The following is a 23,123-nucleotide window of genomic DNA, read 5'->3' as shown; positions in this document are numbered from 1 at the left end:
AGCACTTGGATTTAGAGACTGTTCAAGTAATGATTTCATTTTTAACAGCAGTAGCTTCTTCTGCAGGCATTGAAAGAATGTTCTCTTCCTTTGGACTCATTCATTCTAAATTGAGAAATCGTTTGGGACCCGATAAAGCAGGAAAGCTTGTTTTTCTTTTCCAGATTATGAACAAAGAAGAAGATGAAGATGACGAGTGAGCTACAGAGGACAGTATTTAAGCTTTTCATGTGTAGGCTGGGCTGACAGTCTAAGTTTCTTAAAATGTATATATTTTGTTTAGCCAAATTAGTTAACAAACATGGATGTTTGTTTAAGCAAATAACATATGCTGTAATGTTATTGTTTCAGTTGAATAAATCTATTTAAATTGTTATTATTAAGGTAATGATTATTTTTCTCCTTCCTAAGTACAACAGAAAAGTTGTCCAAATATGAATGATTAACCTATTATACTGGGGATAAAAAAACTAATATGAAAGTTGTTATTCTAAAAATCTTCATCTACTTGCATATTAAAGTTACACGAGCAAGAATTAGTCTTTATGTAGAAAACTATGATTTAAATCAAGCCTTATTGACTAGTGATTTAAATCTTGATTTAAATCGTGATTTAAATCAAACTGATTTAAATCACAATTTAAATTACAAAATTACAAATCCACCCTGCTGCAGGACATGTGAAAGCAGCAAAAAAAAAAAAAAAAAAATTCCCATCTCATATATTAGCATGAAAAAACTAAAATTCTATTTTAACCTCTAATATTAATTATGATTTGGCATACAGAAGCCGGACAGGATCCAAGTTCAAATATCGACACCATTATAAAATTCTACTTTTCAATCAATCAGTCAATCAAAATAGTGTTTAAAGGGACCTTAGAGGTCTTCTAGTCCAGCTCCCTTCTCAAGCAGGTGTATGGTATATTACACTTAAATGTTGGGATTGGGAAAATACACTCATGTATGCAGGCATATGAGCACAGAAATACACACCTATGTATGTATAAAATCTCTGGAAAATGTCCCAAAGTACCTTCACTCTAATTGTTTGATCTTAGTTTAGAAAGGGGAGGGGACACTAATAGATGAAATTAGTGTCTCCAAATTTCTATTCAAGATCTACAGCCTCCGTTTGGCACATGAAGCTCCTCGCTTGCCAGGAAAACCACATGCCAATAAAATCAGAAGAAATCAACGTGAAAGCTGGTGTTTAAGAAATATGATATATATGTTTTTCCTCTAGCCAGGTTTTCCCTACGTAACCAAGGTTTTTCTGCAGCCCCAGCTCAGTAGAATCACATCCATTAGATTCTGGGCTTTTTTCTTTTCTAGCAGCCAGCAAGCTCTTCCTGCTAGGTGGGAGGAAAATATATAATTTTTTTTTTTAAATTTTGATTTATATGCCGCCGTTCTCCGGAAACTCAGGGCGGCTTACAATGCGTTAAGCAATAGCCTTCATACTTTTGTATATTTATACAAAGTCAGTTTATTGCCCCCACAATCTGGGTCCTCAATTTACCTACTTTAGAAAGGATGGAAGGCTGAGTCAATATATATATTTATATATTTATATATATATAAATCGTGCAGCCACAGAGGAATAAAATTTGGGAAAGAATATGCAGCAGCAGCCAACAGGATTCACCCTCGTTTCTTCCTCTGCTTCATACTCCGTGGAGGAACCCAAAGGGCCCCACTTGCTCTCGGCTTCTCCTCCCACCTTCCCTCCACTCACCTCCCAGGAGCCTCTTCCACCCTCCAAGCAGCACAAGAGGCTCCGCTGACACCAACTTGCTCCTGTGGGTCAGCCGGAAGTTCCTCTGCCCTTCGCCTCCTCGTCTCTCTCTACATCCGCTCTAGCAATCCAGTACTCTAATGTTTCTACCCGTTCAATTTCGGCCTCTCCCCCTTCCCTAGAAGAAATCAGTGACCGTGGTACCAAGTGTTGTTTCTCTGTACCCCGCCATCTAGCGACACCAGGCGGAAAAACATGCTAGTTCTACCTTAATGCGCTTCAAGATGTTCTCATTGATTCCGTGCTTCTTTAAATGCCATCAAGTCCTATTTGACTCCCACCGAGCTCATTTCCCTGAGGCTCCAATCCCAAACCTTTTCTTCCAGGTCCCCCAAGGGGGCATCCATTGTCCCTGGAGCTGAGCCCGAAGCTTCTTTTGCAAGAAGCGGCAACTAAAGCAAAGCAAAGCGTCCTTTTGGGTCATGCAAAATGGGAAAAGAGAAAGTGCACCTCCCTTGGTTCCAGCCACTTTTTCCTCTGGAGGGGGTGTTGGTGGGGAGCGTGCAGGATAACTCTTGAAAACTTGTCTCTTCTGAGATTTTATTTTCTCTTACTTCCCAATTTAGTTATGAAGCCCGCTATTTCTTATTGGTGCCCCATTTTGCTTAGCAATGGATATTCCAGGGCCAGTTGGTGTTGCAACCTGAGAACCACCCATGTTCCTTTTCCAAGCTCAAGAGAGGGCTGGGAGAGTCATTCCCCTCCCTTCCAAACAGTTAGCATCCTGGCCGGCTTTATGCCTTCAACAGCTGTTTCTTATGCTTAAGAAAATCATGAGATTTTACTGGCAGGGCAGTTCAAGGCATTACTGCAGATTAACATCTCTTCTAAATGCATCTGAAGAGGGCAATGAAATTTTGGCAGCCTGGGACTTCAACTCACCCTCTGCTTCCAGCTCTGACTTTGCCACCTGGAGAAAGGGCTGCGCAGGAGAAAATACACTGGGCCCTTCTCTGTCTGAGTTCAGGCCAGGGCACATCACCAAAATGGAATTGGTTACAATTCTCATGGACTGTTGGAGGGTTTGAGATAAAAGGGGTACAGTGATTAAATCCCTCCTAGACCTCCCATCAGGTTTCAATAACAATGACCATATCCTCCTGGAGAGGCTTTGGAGACAGGAAATGGGAGCTTTATTACGGTCATTCTACTTCCACCTCTATGCTTGGTTCCAGTCTGTGTGGGTAGAAGGGCCAAATCTTCACCCCTGCAATTTGGGGTGCCTCAGGGCTCAAGCCTTTCACTCCTGTTTGTAAACATCTACATGAAACCCAGTAGTAGGATTCAATTTCAGTAGCTACCGGTTTGCTCGTGGGTGCGCACATGCGATGTACAGAGACCTCTGGGTGAGTGGGCAGCCTCCCGCCGCCGCCACTACCAGTTCGCCCAATCTGGGGCAAACTGGTAGCAACCCACCACTGATGAAACTGCTAGAAGCCTTACAATGATACTCAATTATGTACAGGTAGTTTTGGAATTAATATCCTTCTGGGTTCAGTTCCAAGTGGGGAAAAAGACACTGGATTCATGGTAGTTGCTTGGAAAGGTTTATTGATGAATAGGATCACATGGTTTGAGGTCTTGGAGAAAAAGGCATAGGGAGTGGAGATAGATTTATACTCTCTTGGGCCCTGCCTTAAAGTTTCCTGTTCCTGCACAAGAAATGTATCCCATTGGCTGTCAGATCCTGGGGGCAGGGGTCTTAAGTTAACTTTGTAGACTGTCTATGTCCCAGGCTTGGTTGAGCCTTGCTCGGTGATGTAAACTTCCCAAGTGCCATGTGGTGAGATGGGTAGAGGGCTAATCCTATTATGTCCATGTCTTAATCCCATCACCCAGGAGCTGAAGATCTTTTGTGTTGTAGATAAAATGTCTTTTGTCTTTCTAGGGCTATTAACAAACGTAGGGGCCGCTTTCCAAGAGCATGTTTTTCCTTTTCTCATCCAGGAAGGTATAATATTCTGCCTTTTTAATATTTCCTAGTATATTTCATTTTTCTAGGAGAGGGGTGGGTGCTAACTTCCTACAATCCCCCCCCCCTTTGCCAAAATATGTGGGTGGGACACAGGTTTTTGGCAAAAGATTAAAAATTGATCAGATCAGGGAGACTTGATGGGTGCTTTTACTTGTTCTAATGCAAAGGAGAAGGTATTGATAGAGGCAACAGAAAAGGATTCCTTCAGTGGCTCCCAAAAGCTTTCAACCATGAAGGTCTAGCAGCCAGGAGAAAAGTTCTGGTAAGAAAGGTACATTATCCAATTTTCTATGCCAATTAATTTCAGATGTCAAATATCACTTTCTGTTGAGCTTCCGGATAGGTTTCAAGGAAGCACATGTCCCAAAATTCTTCACAGCCATGGGTTTCCTTTAAATTGCAGGCTGCCCATTTCCAAGGGATGGTTACTAAACCTGCCTTAACTTTAGTGCATCCAGGATTGGCGAGTCCAAATTGAGGTTAACCAGTGTGCAATCCAGGCTATTTAGTATTTTTAGAATTACACACAATGAGCCCTGGGACTCCTACTCATGAGACCACCAGTGCAACGTATCCTGCTTTACTAGGCAGCATCATTTGTCACAGTCAGAGCTTGGGTTTTGGAGTTCTCTTCTCTCTCTTCAAGTGAGGGAATTGCCTGACAGGACTTGCCCCTCCTCCATGGAAATAGCAGGGAGTGATTGCTCGGGCTTTAGTGCCAGAGCAAAAATCAACCTAGGAGCAGCTTTGTGTGAAGGTAAGTGAAAGGGATAGCTTCAGTCTAATTCTGAATGGTGTGTCTCTGTGTATATGCGGCTACTTCTAAAATACAGGCTATACAGACATTTTGGACAAATTTCCCTCCCACCAGACAGAAATCTAAGGCGTTCAGAACTTGCTGTGCCAATCACTCTCAAATACAATCCTTACATTAAAATGTACATTTAAACTGATTACAATACAAATGAGATAAGAAAGCAAACCTTACAATGAATTTCCACCCTCCCCCATAATCTTTCCAGCTGTCTTCTGGGGATAGAAAGGAGTCTTTTGGTCTTTACTGGTCCATCTCGGGGTGCTTTCTTTCTTTCTTTTTGTTTTAAATTTGATTTATATGCCGCCCTTCTCGGAGACTCAGGGCAGCTTACAATGTGCTAAGAAATAGTCTTCATCCTTTTGTATATTTATACAAAGTCATCTTATTGCCCCCACAACTGGGTCCTCAATTTACCTACCTTAGAAAGGATGGAAGGCTGAGTCAACCTTGAGCCTGGCGAGATTCGAACCTGCAGTAATTGCAGGCAGCTGGTCTTAATAACAGGGTGCTTTAGACCACTGTACTACCAAAGCTCTTTCATGTCTGCTGGGTGGCATGCTTGGTGGTAAGGCTGGTCAATCAGGCCTGCTCCACTCTGGTTGCTGTGATGACTTTCTAGTGGAGGGCTGCATCCCAACCCAATTCCTGGCTCAAATGGATGGGAGGTCTCCTCTGGAGGAAGCATCTGGATCCATGTGCTCTGCTTCAACAGGTTATAGAATCATCTGTGCAGGGCTGAAAGACATGAGAACAGGGTCCCCTCCCCTCTTTTCAGGGTGAGGAAAGGCATTGTAGGGAAATAAGAAATGGAGAGATAGAGTGGGGGTGGGTAGATAACTTGCAGGTAGTTTGAAAAGAAACAACAACACATGTATTGCAGTTACTAAACAGATAATGCAGTTTCAACAAAATGGAGACACAAAAGATGAGAAAGAAAAAACTGGATTCACATGTGCTCTGCAACCAAAGATGGAGAAGCTCTATACAGTCAGTAAAAACAAGACCAGGAGCTGACTGTGGCTCAGATCATGAGCTTCACGTTGCAAAATTTAGGCTTAAATTGAAGAAAGTAGGGGAAAGCACTAGGCCACTCAGGTATGAACTAAATCATATCCCTGAGGAATATACAGTAGAGGTGACAAATAGATTTAAGGAATTAGATCTGATAGACAGAGTGCCTGAAGAACTATGAACAGAGGTTCGCAACATTGTACAAGAGGTAGTGTCAGCGTCTCAGAACTGACATAGAAAAGGGAGGAGAAGCCTGAACTTTTGCCTGCTAAATCCCTTTGAAGATTCGGTCTCCTCGGAGATGGGGAGGGGAGAGACATTCCTGTGAACTGACAGGAAAAGAAATCAGGAGAGTGACTTGGAAGATAGCCAATGAGAAGCAGAGAATTGGGGATCGGAAAGGGAGGGATTGGGGGGCAAAGGTCAGTACTGACCGCGAAAAGAGTCAGGATCAGATTGCTGTGCTCAAATAAAGAGAAAATTTCCTTAAAGATCGGCAGTTTGGAAGTTCATTTATTTTGAGATAGCATCGAAACCTGACAGGTAGCAATTAAAACCATCCCAAAGGAAAAAAAACACAAGAAAGCCAAATGACTTTCTGAGGAAGCTTTGCAAGTAGTTGAGGAAAGAAGGGAAGCAAAAGGCAAGAGAGAAAGATACACCTAACTGAATGCAGAATTCCAGAGAATAGCTAGAAGAGATAAGAATGCCTTCTTAAATGAACAGTGCAAAGAAATAGAATAGGGAGGACCAGAGATCTCTTCAAGAAAATTGGAGATATGAAGTGAATGTTTCACGCAAAGATGGGCATGATAAAGGACCAAAATGGCAAGGACCTACCAGAGGCAGAAGAGATTAAGGAGAGGTGGCAAAATTGCAGAGAACTATAAAAGAACAAGTTCAACATCCCTGATAACCACAATGGGATGGTCACTGACCTCGAGCCAGACATCCTAGAATGTGAAGTCAAATGGGTCTTAGGAAATCTGAGCAACAACAAAGCTAGTGAAGGTGACAGTATTCCAGCTGAGCTATTCAAAATCTTAAAAGACCATGCAGTAAAAGTGCTACACTCAATTTGCCAGCAAATTTGGAAAACTCAACAGTGGCCACAGGATTGGAAAAGCTCAGTTTACATTCCAATTCCAAAGAAAGGCAATGCCAAAGAATGTTCAAACTATCGCACCCTTGCACTCATTTCACATGCTAGTAAAGTTATGCTTAAAATCCTACAACCTAGGCTCCAGCAGTATGTGGATTGAGAACAACTAGAAGTATAGGCCAGATTTCGAAGAGGCAGAGGAACTAGAGATCAAATTGCCAATATACGCTGGATCATGGAGAAAGCTAGGGAGTTCCAGAAAAACATCTACTTCTGCTTCATTGACTATGCTAAAGCCTTTGATTGTGTGGATCACAACAAATTGTGACAAATTCTTAAAGAGATGGGAGTACCAGACCATCTTATTTGTCTCTTGAGAAACCTATATACTGGTCAAGAAGCAACAGTGAGAACTGAATACGGAACGACTGATAGGTTCAAAATTGGGAAAGGAGTCAAGCAAGGATGTATGTCATCCTGCATATTTAACTTATATGCAGAGCACATCATGAGAAAAGCGGGACTAGATGAATCAAAAATTGGAATTAAGATTGCAGGGAAAAATATCAACCTCAGATATGCAGATGATACCACTCTAATGGCAGAAAGTGAAGAGGAACTAAAGAGCCTCTTGATGCAGGTGAAGGAGGAGTGCAAAAGTTGGCCTAAAATTCAACATTAAGAAAACTAAGATCATGGCATCCAGCCTTCTCAATTCCTGGCAAATAGATGGGGAAGAAATGGAGGTAGTGACAGATTTTATTTTCCTAGGCGCCAAGATCACTGCAGATGGGGACTGCAGCCAAGAAATTAAAAGATGGATGCTCCTGGGGAGGAAAGCAATGGCAAATCTAGACAGCATTCTAAAAAGCAGAAACATCACCCTGCCAACAAAAGTGAGTATAGTCAAGGCTATGGTTTTCCCAGTTGCAATGTATGGCTGTGAAAGTTGGATCATATGGAAGGCTAAGCGCCAAAGAATTGAGGCCTTTGAACTATGGTGCTGGAGAAGACTCCTGTGAGTCCCTTGGACTGCAAGGCGATCAAACCGGTCAGTCCTAGAGATCAACCCTGACTGCTCTTTAGAAGGCCACATCCTGAAGATGAAACTCAAATACTTTGGCCACCTAATGAGAAGGTCTCACTGGAGAAGAACCTAATGCTGGGAAAGATTGAGGGCAAAAGAAGAAGGGGATGACAGAATGAGGTGGCTGGATGGAGTCACTGAAACAGTAGGTGTGAGCTTAAATGGACTCCAGGGGATAGTGGAGGCCTGGAGGAACGTTGTCCATGGGGTTGCAATGGGAGAGACACGACTTCGCAAATAACAACAACACATACATACATATACTAGGCTCACTCTTAAAAATCTTTTAGCTCCGCTTTTAGACTCAAGCAAATAAATATTCTCCACTAGCTGGATGTGTGCTTCACTACGAAAATATGTGCTCGGGCTTGATAAACTGAAATTTAATGTAGAATGTGTAACTCTGTAGCATCAGAGTGTGTGAAAATAATGCAACTGGCAATTGGAACAGAGGGAGAGGATGAGTAGAATGTCCCAGCGCGCACCATCCATCGGTATTCATCTGGCTAGCATCCTGTCAGTGTGTAAGAGTTGAGGGGGGTTTGGAACCTCAAACAGTATTTGCTGTGTGAGCAAGGAGAAAGGAAGGAGGCTGGGCGTGGCTTAGCTCAACTGTTCTGTAGTAACACTGCTTGCTGTGTGAAAATAAAACTGAAAGTGAAACTCCTCTAATCTGCTTGAGTTTTGCATTTGGAAGAGATTTCTTTTAAGGTGGGGAAGAGGAGTAGAACTCCTTAGCATCAGAGTGTGTTAATAATACAGGAAACACTAATACTCTGATGGTGATTTCGAAAAATCCTTTCTTAGTGACCACCTAGAAGCCAGGAGGAACATACATGGCAAATTTCAAGTTTGTAGGCTTTACAGTTCTGGAGATTTCGTGATTACGGCGTGCCTGGTTTTCGCTTTTAAATATATCTAGATATCTATCGCTTTTATATATATAGATATGTATATCCCACCTTAATTAGATGTAGAAATAACTCAAGGTGACAAATATACCTAATAGAGATCTAAGAGCCCTTTCTGTGGCTTAGCAGGGCAATTCCCCTCAAGGCTGTGAAAAGGAACAACCACACAACTCCAGAGAAAGGAAGCTCAGATCTCCTCCCTCATGTTTGATACCAAGACATGGTTGACTAAAAAGAATAAGGCAAGAAATTAGATGGTTAATGTCGAAACTGGCCTTCAAAAGAGAATAGAAATGAAATTCAAGATTCCTCTACACATATCAAATTTTGCTTCATATGAAATTTCTTGTGTGCGATAAGAGAGGAATTTTGTGTGAAACACTTCCCACAATCTGGACACTTGAATGGTTTCTCCCCTGTGTGTAACCTTACATGATTTATAAGGCTAGATCTGATACTGAAATCTTTCCCACAATCTGGACACTCAAATGGTTTTTCTCCTGTGTGAGTCCTCTGGTGTACTTCCAATTCGGAATTCCAATTGAAACCTTTCCCACAATCTGTACACTTATATGGTTTCTCTCCTGTGTGAGTCCTCTGGTGTATCACAAGCTTAGAATTCTGCTGAAAACTTTTCCCGCAATCTGGGCACTCATATGGTTTTTCTCCAGTGTGAGTCCTCTGATGTGTCACAAGCTTAGAATTCTGCTGGAAACTTTTCCCACAATCCAGACACTGAAACAGTTTTTCTCTAGTGTGAGTTCTCTGGTGTATCATCAGGTTGGAATTCTGACTGAAACTTTTTCCACAATCCGGACATTGAAATGGTTTTACTCCTGTGTGAGTTCTCTGGTGCCTCACAAGCTTAGAACTCTGGTTGAAACTTTTTCCACAATCACTACATTTATATGGTTTTTCTCCTGTGTGTGTCCTGTGGTGTACCACCAGATTAGAATTCCAACGGAAACTTTTCCCACAATCCGGACATTGAAATGGTTTTTCTCCTGTGTGATTTCTCTGGTGTATCACCAGGTGGGAATTTCGAATGAAACTTTTCCCACAAACAGGGCATTTATATGGTTTCTCTCCTGTGTGTGTTGTCTGGTGTTCCACCAGGTGGGAATTTTCACGGAAACTTTTTCCACAATCCGAACATTGAAATGGTTTTTCTCCTGTGTGAGTCCTCTGGTGTATCACCAGGTGGGAATTCCGAATGAAGCTTTTCCCACAAACAGGACATTTATGCGGTTTCTCTCCTGTATGTGTCCTGTAGTGTTCCACCAGCTGAGAATTCAAACGGAAACTTTTCCCACAATCCAGGCACTCATATGGTTTTTCTCCAGTGTGAGTCCTCTGGTGTTTCACTAGGCAGGAACTCTGAATGAAACGTTTCCCACAATCCAGGCACTCGTACGGTTTTTCTCCTGTGTGAGTCCTCTGGTGTATCAGCAAGTTGGAATTCAGACTGAAACCTTTCCCACAAACAGGACATTTATATGGTTTCTCTCCTGTGTGTGTTGTCTGGTGTTCCACCAGGCGGGAGTTTTGACTGAAACTTTTCCCACAAACAGGACATTCAAAAAGTTTCTCTCCAGTGTGAGTCCTCTTGTGTTTCACTAGGTAGGAACTCTGACTGAAACATTTCCCACAATCCAGGCACTGATATGGTTTTTCTCCTGTGTGAGTTCTCTGGTGTATCACCAGGTGGGAATTCCGAATGAAACGTTTCCCACAAACAGGACATTTAAATGGTTTTTCTCCTGTGTGTGTTATCTGGTGTTCCACCAGGTGAGAATTGTCACGGAAACTTTTCCCGCAATCTGGACACTGAAATGGTTTTTCTCCCGTGTGAGTTCTCTGGTGTATCACCAGGTGGGAATTCCGAATGAAACTTTTCCCACAAACAGAACATATATATGGTTTCTCTCCTGTGTGTGTCCTGTGGTGTACCACCAGGTTGGAACTCCAACGGAAACTTTTCCCACAATCCAGGCACTCATATGGTTTTTCTCCGGTGTGAGTCCTCTTATGTCTCACCAGATTTGAATGAATGCTAAATCTTTTGCCACATTGGAAGCACTGGTAGAGCTTCTCTCCAGTATGGGTTCTTCCATGAATCATGAGGAAGCTTTTCCGAGAAAAGGTTTTACCACACTCCAAACATTTGTATGGCTTTTCACTGGATGGATCCTGTTGTCCAGAATCAGATGCTATCTGCAATCTATTTTTTTCCCACATTACGCAGTCTGCAGGGTTTTTCCAACACTGATATGCTTGGATTCCGTAGATGGCGAAAAATAATTCTGACCTCTTGCCTGTTGGTTGGTTGGTTGAAGCCACTCTTTCCTTCCTCAAAGGCTTTGACAAATGCCTGCCAATTTTGGCTCTACATTGAACCTTTTCCTTCTTACTGACTTCAAGTTGTTCCTCACTTTTTTATTTATTTAAATATAATTCTCCTTGATTTCTCATTTAATGTTTTTTTCATTTCCATGTCCTTTATTTTTTCCAGCTCAAAACTTTGTTCTTCTTATTCTTTCCCCCGTCTCTCATCTGCTGAGGAAGAAGAGTTTTTAAACTTTCCAGAGTAATTCGAAAATATTTTGAATGGCTTATTCTGCACTTTAATGCCGCTTCTCATTCTCTGTTGTCCAGAGTGCTCTTCTTGGCATCCTCACTCTCTGTAAGATTAATATAAATGGGTTAGTTTCATTATTGTTTAAAAATGGCTGCAGCACGTGAAAGCAGCATAAAAAAAATCCCCATCCCATATATTAGCATGAAAAAGCAAACACTAAAATTCTATTTTAACTTCTAATATTAATTATAATTTGGCATACAGAAGCCTAACAAGAGCCAAGTTCAAATATCGACATCATCATAAAATTCTCTTTTTCATTCAATCAGAATAGTTGAAAGAGACCTTGGAGGTCTTCTAGTCCAGCTCCCTTCTCAAGCAGGTGTATGGTATATTACACTTAAATTTTTGGATTGGGTAAATACACTCACGTATGCAGTCATATGAGCACAGAAATACACACCTATGTATGTATAAAATCTCTGCAAAATGTCCCAAAGTGCCTTCGCTCTAATTGTTTGATTTTAATTTAGAAAGTGGAGACACTAATAGATGAAATTAGTGTCTCTTAATTTCTATTCAAGATCTACAGCCTCCGTTTGGCACATGAAGCTCCTTGCTTGCCAGGAAAACAACATGCCAATAAAATCAGAAGAAATCAACGTGAAAGCTGGTGTTTAAGAAATATGAAACATATATATATATATGTATGTATGTATGTATGTATGTATGTATATGTATATATATGTAGGTCTTTGGTTATTGGGGTTTTCTCCCGCGTAAAATTGGAGGTGTCTTGGCTCATTCGTCATCTTCAGGCTGGTGTGGAGTCATGACGAATGAGACTTCGTCAAAACGTCGCCAAGACACCTCCAATTTTACGCGGGAGAAAACTCGAATAACCAAAGACCTATATACAAACACCCTCGAATATATTTATTTATATATAAATATATAAAAATATTATTTTTAAATCTCCCATTAGTAAAATCACAGGCAGTTTTAAATCGTGCAGCCACAGAGGAATAAAATTTGGGAAGGGAAAGAATATACAACAGCAGCAGCCGCCATGCTTCAGTCTCTTTTCTTCCTCTGCTTCATACGCCGTGGAGGAAAGAAAGCAAAGGGCCCGACTTGCTCCCGGCTTCTCTTCCGACCTTCCCTCCGCTCACCTCCCAGGAGCCGCTTCCACCCGCCAGCAGCACAATAGGCTCCGCCGACATTCTCCTCCCATGGCTGAACCGGAAGAGGAAGTTCGTCTGCCCTTCGCCTCCTCTTCTCTAGCAATCTACTACACTATCGTTTCAACCCATTCAGTCTCAGCCTCTCCCCCTTCCCTAGAACAGCTCAGTCGCCGCTGTACCGAGTGTTGTTTCCCTGTAGCGCGCCATCTAGCGACATGAGGCGGAAGAACATGCTCGTTCTACCCTAAGGCGTTTGAAGATGTTCTCATGGATTCTGTACTTCCTTAAGTGCCCTCCACTCACCTCTCAGGAGCCGCTTCGCCTGTCGAAACAGAACAAGAGGCTCCGCCGACGCTATCCTCCTCCCGTGGCTGAGCCGGAAGAGGAAGTTCCTCTGCCCTTCGTCTCATCTCCTTCACATCCTCTCCAGGAATCCAATACTCTATCGTTTCAACTCGTTGCAGCCCTGCCTCTCTGACGTTACTAGAATAGCTCTGTCACCGTTGCACCCTAACTGCATTTTAGGCGCGAGGGTTGCTTCTCTGTAGCGCGCCATCTAGCGACATAAAGCGGAAGGACACGCTCGTTGTAGCCTAAGGCGTTTGAACATGTTCTCATTGATTCCGTGCTTCATTATATGCCATCAAGTCCTATTATTTGACTCCTATCGAGCTCATCGATAGATTTTCTCCCTGAGGCTCCACCCCAAAACCTTTTATTCCAGGTCCCCCAAGAAGGCATCCATTGTCCCTGGAGCTGCGCCCGAAGCTTCCTTTGCCAGCAACTAAACCTGTCACTGCGTTATTTTATTTACCAGCTGAGCCAATGATTTCTGGACTATCAGACTTTCCGTACCTTGCCAAGAATTGTTATCAAAAGCTACTACGCATGTCCATCCACCCACATTCCTTTCACACATTCTTTTTCCTTTGTTCTCTTGCCACGGTGCCGGTTGCTGGAAAGCAACTGGCCCGAATTATTTTCAAAATGTAGCAATTATCTTTCTTAGTTAGTGAGGTGTTTCTTTATAACAAATAAATGAGTTTTATTAGAAACTTTTCTTCGCGTTTCTTTTCAGAATACTGCAACAAGGAGGAGCCACGATCCATCCTCTAATTAACCAGGGTGATTTGTTCCAGAGCCAAACATGGGATTAATCAATGCCCTGACAAAACCAAAGGAAAGCGCCCTTTTGGGGGAGGATGGGGGGGCTAGAAATGACTTGGAAATAAGAAAAGACAGAGTGCACCCCGCATTGGTTTCCAATAGCTTTTCTTCTTGGGGTGTGTAATGTGTGTGTGTTTGTGCACAGCAAAACTCCTCAAAACCTGCCTCTGCAATTTAGAGAAGCTGTAAGACTGAAGCTTGACCCCTTCTCTCTTCTGTAATTTTAGTTTATTTTACTTTCCTTGTTCAGCTAACCAGCATGGTATATCCCAGGTGTCTGCAACCTGCGGCTCCGGAGCCGCATGCGGCTCTTTGGGCCCTCTGCTGTGGCTCCCTGTTGGATGATCCCACCACTGGCTGGCCCCACCCTTTGCCCTCCCCTCCCAGTCACTCACCTGGCCTGAGAAGGTAAGGGTGACAGCAGGGGATGGAGAAGCGTCCGGGGCAGAGACAGAGAGATACAGAGGGAGGGTGGGGAGAGATGTCAAAAGGGTTTTGTGGTTCCCGTTGTTTTTTAACAATTGGTTCTCTGCCCTAATGACCAGCTGGGTAGGCATGGCTAGGGGGTCATGTGACTGGTAAAAGTGAGTGATGTCAATTTGGCCACGCCCACTGAGGTTTTGTGGCTCCCGGTGTTTTCTTTTCCGTGACAAACAAGTCCAAATGGCTCTTTGGGTGTTTAAAGTTGCAGCCCCTTGGTATATCCTATTGGTGCTCCATCCCTTCTTAGCAACGGAAAGTCGGGCACCAATTGTCTATGGGGATTCTCAGTCACCCAGTCATGATATCAATGGCTTTCCAGAAAAATTAAAAGGAAGCATTTCGCTTCAATTTGAGGTGCGGACAGCACAGACTCACCTCCAACAGCCTGCGCCTGTCTTGAACAGTGAGGGAAGACAGGACCGAAACCATCCTGCGGCCACAAAGGCTCCACACCTATTTCCACTACTCACGTGACCCTGAGGACACAGATAAACCTCCAGGTGGCCTCAAAGACTCTCCAAAAGAATGCAAATGGCAAGCTGTCTGCAAGGACTATGAATCCTTCCATCCCCCACAATCCAGTCAGAGCTGAAGAAGCTTCTTGGATGAGAAGCGAAACATCTTCAAAGAAAAACCAAAAAAAGTCCAGTTGCCTCCTGATAAAGCAGCTCTTGTCAGGGTTCCAAGTAATGGACCCAATGCAATCAAAACTCCGAGGCCAAGCTGCTCCTCAAAATCCAGATTTATTTTAAATTTTTAAAATACAAATACAGATAGAATATTACTTTGTACCCCCCACCCCCTGGAGACTATTTTTCCCTTTATATTTCTTTGTCTATAACATTTAAAAGATGTACAATCTATTCCCTGCAGAACTGCAGAAAAAACAATTACTACCAACCTGCCTTCCATTGAGGACCTGTATATTGAACGAGTCAAAAAGAGGGCTGTGAAAATATTTACAGACCCCTCACATCCTGGATATAAACTTGACACCGTTTCAACTCCTACCCTCAAAATGACACTATATAGAGCACTGCACACCAGAACAACTAGACACAAGGACAGTTTTTTCCCCCATTACAATACACCTCTAGCACCTCTGTATTTGCTTTAATTCTCGATCCAAAAATTTAATTGGGATCACCCAAAACAAAAAATTAAGTATTATCAAGGATTGCTTCCAGGAACATGGAATATTTTCCCCTTCCATTATTTTATTAAACATTATCTTGATCTTCAGAACCAATAGCCCTTTAAAATTTTGATAGTATTCTACGCCTAATCCATCTAACCCTGGTGCCTTACCTAGTTTCAATTTATTAATAACTTCCACTATTTCCTTTTCTTCCATTTGTGATTCCATTATCATATTCTTGAATTTTACAATTTAAATTCTTTTTTATATATGCCAGACTTTCATTCACATGTATATCATTTCCCTTATATAGCTTTTTAAAGAACTTCTGAAATATCAACAATTTTTCTCTCATCATATTACATCTTTCCCCCTTATCATTCTTTATTACTCCAATCAGGCCTTTTGCCTTTTTAGTTTGTGTGGCTCTAGCCAGAATCCTAGAATTTTTATTACTGTTTTCATAAAATTCCCTATTTAAATATATTCTATTTCTTTGAACCTGTTCTATCTCAATGTTTTGCAACTCTCTTCTTTTAGCTAATAGTTCTAACATAATCCTATTCTCTCTACTTTCTACATAGTAAAGGTTCCCCTCGCACATATGTGCTAGTCATTCCCGACTCTAGGGGGTGGTGCTCATCTGTGTTTCAAACCCAAAGAGCCAGTGCTGTCCGAAGATGTCTCCGTGGTCATGTGGTCGGCATGACTCAACGCCAAAGGCGCATGGAACGCTATTACCTTCCCACCAAAGGTGGTCCCTATTTTTCTACTTGCATTTTTACATGCTTTCAAATTGCTAGGTTGGCAGAAGCTGGGACAAGTAATGGGAGCTCACCCCGTTACGCGGCACTAGGGATTCGAACCATCAAACTGCCGACCTTTCTGATTGACAAGCTCAGAGTCTTACTCACTGAGCCACCGCGTCCCACTATTCTATATATTTACTTTCTCTCTCTCTATATATATTTATATATTTACACATATTTATAGACTATATATACAAATTCCCTAATTTCCTCCTCCATTTTATATATTTCTTTTTTTATATTATGAGTATTTTATCCCTAAGCCTCGCACTACTTTCATTGCATCCCATATTACACCTGTATTACTACCTCCCTCTTAATTTATAGTCCATATTTCTTTTAATTCTCTTTCCATTTTTTCTAAAATCTCTTTATTTTTTAAAATCCTCAAATCCATTCTCCATCTACTTGCCTGTTTATAATCACAATCTATTTCCATATCCATAGTTACCATTGCACGATCAGATATTTTAATTATTTTTCTCTCTGCTCTCACTATTTTAGATAATATTTCCGGTGTTACAAATATATAATCTATTCTTGTAAAAGTTTTGTCTTTTATTTATAAATTTTATGATTACCATGTAATCCTCTCCAAACATCTTTCAGTTTATTTCCATTAATAAATTTTCTTAAATCTGTATTATTATACTTTATTTCCGCTTTTGATGGATTGGATTTGTCCTTTCTGCTATCCATATCCATATTATAATCACCTGCCATTATCACATAACCTTTGATTTCTTCTATTTCTTTATATAACCTATTATAAAACTCTCTTTGATTTATATTAGGTGCATACAAGTTAGCTAAGGTAACCTTTTGTCCATAAATCAAGCCTTGAATTATAAGAAATCTTCCCATTTTATGGTTTTTATCATAAATTCCCATCTTTTAGCTACAATTATTGCTATCCCTCTTGCTTTTGATGTACCAAATGCCTTTTCATATACATTAGCCCAGTATAACTTAAGTTCATTCACCCCTTCTTTCTTTTGATGTTTCTCTTGTAAAAATACAGTATCTATTTTCTCTGTTAATTGATTTTTCAATTCTTGCTCGTTTGTATTTTTCCCTCAAGCCATGTACATTCCATGTAGCTACCTTCAACTATTTCCCTATCTATTCCTCATATTACATATTCCCTTTGGTCTCCATGTGTGCTCTAACATAAATCTTACAAAACTAAAACTACACAGTATACATATTACCCCAAAATGTAAATAACCTCTTATCCACCCATAAACATATATAATATCCCCCTTCCCTTCTTCAGGAGATCTTCCTCCTCTCCACTGCATAAGGTCTCCTGGGGAGAGAAGGAGCCATGGACTTTGGTCACCCACTTCACCTCCCTTAATCATCTTTACCCTATTTCAACACCCACACATATATTGTAACACATATCCCTTAATATAACTATTACAAATATTTATATACTATCTCTACAGCGAACTTGTAACTCCTGTTGCTTCATCCAGCCTCCCTTTCTCCCGTAGATCTTCTTTCTTCTTCTCCATCTCCCTTCTTGAGAATTTCGACATCTCATTCATTTTCTGGATTTGCTCCATGAACTCTTCTTTATTGATGTTTCCGAGCTCCCTTAATTTCTCCATCGCCTCCTCCTTTGTTTCAACTTTATGAAATCTTCCACCATATGGAAATCTCAAAAAATTGGATAACCCCAGCTGCAATTAATATTATTTTTCTTCAGTAATTGACAAACTTGATGCATCTCTCTCCTCCGTTGTAAAGTCTCACTACTTAAATCTGGAAAAACTTGTATCTGATGACTCCCAAACATTATCAATGCCATATTTTGCAATTTACGCAACAATTGCTCTGTTTTTGCATAAGAACAGAATCTTATCACAATGTCTCTCAGCAATTTTCTACCCAACCCTTTTGGGCCAACTCTATGTATTACATCAATATTGTATCTTGTAAAGGGGACATCTGGGAGGATCAAGGTAGCCCAGTCCAATATTTCTTGGATCAACTTTGCTTCGTTTTCTTCACTTTTCTTTGGATATCCACGCATCCATAAATTTGAGCGGCGCTGACGGTCCCGTATCTTGATCAAATCCTTTTCCACCTGATGCATCATACTCATCTGGCTTTTTAACACCCTATCGTGTTCTCACTTCTGTAATATTTTGAATCAAATCCTGACTTTCTTTCACCAAATGTATTATTCTTACATCCATACTATCCATTTTATCATTTATTTCCTTCAAATCCTCATGTTTTTCTTCATTTCTCTTAACTCTTGTAAGAGAACATCAAATTTATCTGATTGAGTAAGTGATTTCTCAGGTGATTTTTTTCCTCACTTTCATTTCTAAGGCTTTTTCCACTTGAATCAGACATAACTCTGAAGGTCTAAGGCCTACTTTGGGTCTTTGCCACTTTCCCCACTTTTGCTGCGTTTTCACATCTGACCATCCAAAAACACCTCTTGACCTTTTAAGTTTTACAGTCTATAGTCCATAAACGTCACTGTCTTCCTCCTTATCAACTTATCTCCATAAATGCAACTTAATACAACTAAATAAATCCAATGGCAAGTTAACTTTATTACATATATCTTATCAAGGCTCTGTCTTAAAAGTATTTAGTTCTTCCACCTTCTCCAGGCCTCGACAATTCAACTGAAAGGGAGTAAAGGGCCTTCACACTATACACTCATAAATCAGCTATTATCTTCTCAGCTGTACTCCTTTAAACTCTTTCCAAGTTCTTTCTCAGTCTTCAATCATAGGGCCCTTCCTCTTCCTCCTTCAAAGGCCTCTCAAGACTCTTAAATTAAGTCGGAGCTAAAAGTCCTCTGAAAAATGTCCAATTCCAAGTCAAATACAGTCCAATCATCAAGAGAAAAGGAAAATAACTCATGTTTCATAATATTCTCACGTTTCATAATCTATTAGATTTCATAATCTTTAGATGGTTGTTATATATTTTTAATCCATTCTGTGCAATGGCCTGAAAGGAGGCAGAAATTCAGCGTCCTTCGTCCATTTTGGCAAACTCCGCCCTCCAAAATCCAGATTTATTAGGCATGTCATATTGGCACATCTGATGAAAACCTGACTCTAAAGGTCCCGAGGTTTTCCCCACCCAAATTAAAAATCAAAGTTCTTCTCCCCAGTCCACATGTCCATCACATGGTCCAACCAGGTCACAATCCCAACTCCAGCTGGTTTCGATCCATCCCTCCTCAGACCCTGGTGAGAATGTCCTTGGTTCCCAGGCGAATGGACTTTATTTTTGCTACAGATCCCAGCTATCCCTATTCCCACCTCCCATTCCCACAGCTCCAATCAGCCTTGCTGCAGCAGCCCTGAAGATTTTCCAAAATGGCTTCAGGGTTGACAGCACTAGCACTAATTGCTGTTGCAACCCGAGAACCACCCACATTCTTTTCCATGGCAGGAGAACTCCTACTGGACAGTTGCTATACTGGCAGGCTTTATACCTTCAGCAGTTTTCTATGCATAATAAAATCATGAGAGGTTTTCCTGGCAGAGGAATTTGAGAAATTGCTGCAGATTCATATCTTTTCTAATTGCAGCTGAAGAGGGCAATGAAAGGTTGGCAGTTTGGGATTACAACTCACCTTCTGCTTGCAGCTGACTTTGCCACCCGGAGAAAGAGCCCTGCAGGAGGAAGACACCTGGGCCCTTTTCAATCTGATGGGGAATGCAATGGTGTGGGAGTATGTCAAATCTCAAGGCTTTTTGCTATTTGCTATCTATGGGGTTGATTGGTTTCTGTATTTTATTGCTGTAAGCCATCTGGAGTCACATTGCGTTGGGCATACATATCTATATCCCACCTTAATTAGTTGTAGAAATAACTCAAGGTGACAAACATACCTAATAAAGATCTAAGAGCCTTTTCTGTGGTCCAGCATGGCAATTCCCCGCAAGGCTGTGAAAAGGAACAACCACACAACTCTAGAGGAAGGAAGCTCAGATCTCCTCCCTCATGTTTTGACACCAAGACATGTTTGACTAAAAAGAATAAGGCAAGAAATTAAATGGTTAATTTCTGAACTGGCCTTCAAAAGAGAGAACAGAAATGAAATTCAAGATACCTCTACACACATCAAATTTTGCTTCATGTGGGATTTCTTGTGTGCGATAAGAGAGGAATTTTGTGTGAAACACTTCCCACAATCTGGACACTTGAATGGTTTCTCCCCTGTGTGTAACCTTACATGATTTATAAGGCTAGACCTACTACTGAAATCTTTCCCACAAACTGGACACTCATATGGTTTCTCCCCTGTGTGAGTTCTCTGGTGTATTTGCAACTCAGAATTCCACTTGAAACCTTTCCCACAATCTGGACACTTATATGGTTTCTCTCCTGTGTGAATTCTCTGGTGTTTAATCAGATAGGAATTCTGCTGAAAACTTTTCCCACAATCTGGGCACTCATACGGTTTTTCTCCAGTGTGAGTCCTCTGGTGTATCACCACGTCCGAATTATGACTGAACCTTTTCCCACAATCTAGACACTCATATGGTTTTTCTTCCATGTGAGTCCTCTGGTGCCTCACAAGCTTAGAATTCTGCTTGAAACTTTTCCCACAATCTGGACACTCATATGGTTTTTCCCCAGTATGAGTCCTCTGGTGTACTTCCAACTCAGAATTCCAGTTGAAACCTTTCCCACAATCTGGACACTCATATGGTTTTTCTCCAGTGTGAGTCCTCTGGTGTATCACAAGCTTAGAATTCTGCTGGAAACTTTTCCCACAATACAGACACTGATACGGTTTTTCTCCAGTATGAATTTTCTGATGTATCATCAGGTTGGAATTCTGACTGAAACTTTTCCCACAATCCGGACATTGAAATGGTTTTACTCCTGTGTGAGTTCTCTGGTGTATCACAAGTTTAGAACTCTGATTGAAACCTTTTCCACAATCACTACATTTATACGGTTTCTCTCCTGTGTGTGTCCTGTGGTGTTCCACCAGGTGGGAATTCCAACGGAAACTTTTCCCACAAGCCAGGCACTGATATGGTTTTCCACCTGTGTAAGTCCTCTGGTTTATCACCAGGTGGGAATTCTGAATGAAACTTTTCTCACAAACAGGAGATTTATACGGTTTCTCACCTGTGTGTGTCTGGTGTTCCACCAGGTGGGAATTTTGACTGAAACTTTGCCCACAAAGAGGACATTCAAAGAGTTTCTCCCCAGTGTTGGAATGAATGCTAAATCTTTTGCCACATTGGGAGCACTGGTAGAGCTTCTCTCCAGTATGGGTTCTTCCATGGATCATGGGGAAGGTTTCCTGAGAAAAGCTTTTGCCGCACTCCAAACTTTTGTATGGCTTTTCACTGAATGGATCCTGTTGTGCAGAATCAGATGTGATCTGTAATTTGTGTTTTTCCAACATTAGGAAGTCTGCAGGGCTTTTTCCAACACAGATATGCTTGGATTCTTGAGGTGGCGAAAAATATTTCTTCCTAATGACTTCAAGTTGTTTCTCATTTTTTCTTTATTGAAATATTATCTTCCTTGATTTCTCAATGTTTTTTTTCAGTTCCATGTGCTCTATTTTTTCCAGCTCAAAACTTTGTTCTTGTTATTATTTCCTTCGTCTCTCATCTACTGAGGAAGAAGATTTCCAGAGGAATTGGAAAATATTTTGAATGATGGCTTATTTTGCATGCTTCTCATTCTCTGTTGTCCAGAATGCTCTTCTTGGCATCCTCTCTCTCTGTAAGATTATAAATGGGTTAGTTTCATTATTGTTTAAAAATGGCTGCAGGACATGTGAAAGCAGCAAAACAAAAAACAAAAAAAAAACCCAAACCCATATATTTGCATGAAAAAACAATAAAATTCTGTTTTAAGCTTTAATATTATTTATGATTGATTTGGCATAGAGAAGCTTAGCAAGATCCAAGTTCAAATATCGATGCCATCTATGTCTTCTAGTCCAGCTCCCTCCTCAAGCAGATATATGGTATAATATTACACTTAAATATTATACCATATATAATACACTTATCCCTCATGTATGCAGGGATATGAGCACAGAAATACACACCTATGAATGTATGTAGACAATCTCTGCAAAATGTCCATTCTCAAAATGCTCAAATTGTTTGATCTTAGGTTAAAAAAAGGGGGGGGAGTCTAATAGATGAAATGGAGCCCAACTCCTATGCAGCCCCAGAGGAATAAAATTTGGGAAAGGAAAGAATATGCAGCGGCAGCCAACAGGATTCACCCTCGTTGCTTCCTCTGCTTCATACGCCGTGGAGGAAAGAAAGCAAAGGCCCGACTTGCTCCCGGCTTCTCCTCCGACCTTCCCTCCACTCACCTCCCAGGAGCCGCTTCCACCCTCCAAGCAGCACAGGAAGCTCCGCCGACGCCATTATCCTCCCCGTGGGTCAGCCGGAAGTTCCTCTGCCCTTCGCCTCCTCGTCTCTCTCTCTACATCCGCTCTAGCAATCCAGTACTCTAATGTTTCTACCCGTTCAATCTCAGCCTCTCCCTCTTCCCTAGAAGAAATCAGTGACCGCGGTACCGAGTATTGTTTCTCTATAGCGCGCCATCTAGCGACACAAGGCGGAAAAACATGCTTGTTCTACCTTAAGGCGTTTGAAGATGTTTTCTTTTTAACCTTTTCTTTAAGGTCCCCCTTAAAGGCTGGAAATGACGTGGAAATAGGAAAAGAGAAAGTGCACCTCCCTTGGTTCCAGCCACTTTTTCCTCTGGAGGGGGTGGGGGTAGGGAATGTGCAGGATAACTCCTGAAAACTTCACTTCTGCAAAGTAGCAAACCTGTTAAGACTGTAGCTTGTCTCTTCTGGGATTTCATTTTCTCTTACTTCCCAATTTAGTTATCAAGCCCGGTATTTCTTATTGGTGCCCCATCCTTGCTTAGCAATGGATATTCCGGGGGAGGCCGATTGGTGTTGCAACCTGAGAACCACCCATATTCCTTTTCCAAGCTAGAACAGCATTGAAAAGGTGATTTATGACTGTTTTTTAGATTTACCACCATTGCAGCATCCCTGTGGTGACGTAATTGAAATAGG

At 41.4% G+C, this 23,123-nt stretch overlaps 2 protein-coding genes across 5 annotated transcripts in view; both read right to left on the bottom strand.

The window, feature by feature from the left end:
* The window catches only part of LOC117663198 (uncharacterized), a 27,511-nt gene extending 5,046 nt beyond the window's left edge, over positions 1-22,465 (bottom strand). Inside the window, exons 1-2 of one of the 3 annotated variants that reach the window (XM_087884021.1) lie at positions 12,767-12,964; positions 9,033-11,382 (exon numbers count right to left, since the gene is read on the bottom strand). In XM_087884021.1, coding sequence (XP_087740147.1) covers positions 9,033-10,939 — 1,907 coding nt within the window. In that variant the 5' untranslated portion in view covers positions 10,940-11,382; positions 12,767-12,964. Of the gene's footprint in view, positions 1-3,331; positions 11,383-12,451; positions 12,525-12,766; positions 12,965-22,403 lie in introns of those variants that run through there. The other 2 variants (XM_087884020.1, XM_087884019.1) reach the window with 2 other exon arrangements.
* On the bottom strand, positions 14,838-23,123 carry LOC132710819 (uncharacterized). 2 transcript variants are annotated; one of them, XM_060688148.2, is made up of 2 exons: positions 22,404-23,123; positions 14,838-21,794 (listed from the first exon to the last, which is right to left on the bottom strand). In XM_060688148.2, the coding sequence occupies exon 2, from the start codon at positions 21,468-21,470 to the stop codon at positions 20,148-20,150; it is 1,323 nt and encodes a 440-aa protein (XP_060544131.2). In that variant the 5' UTR covers positions 21,471-21,794; positions 22,404-23,123; the 3' UTR covers positions 14,838-20,147. The 2 variants fall into 2 exon arrangements, with proteins under 2 accessions (XP_060544131.2, XP_060544138.2); XM_060688155.2 differs by having other exon boundaries at positions 22,128-22,432.

Source organism: Pantherophis guttatus, chromosome 2, assembly GCF_059756535.1.
Source record: "Pantherophis guttatus breed Tessera chromosome 2, ASM5975653v1, whole genome shotgun sequence".
Classification (NCBI taxonomy): Eukaryota; Metazoa; Chordata; class Lepidosauria; order Squamata; family Colubridae; genus Pantherophis; species Pantherophis guttatus.
Note: the sequence above shows the minus strand (reverse complement) of the source record. Positions and strands in the feature narration are given on the sequence as shown.

Excerpts from the sequence above, each read along its gene's own strand:
- LOC132710819 (XM_060688148.2), bottom strand. The coding sequence starts at position 21,470 with ATGTTGGAAAAACACAAATTACAGATCACATCTGATTCTGCACAACAG.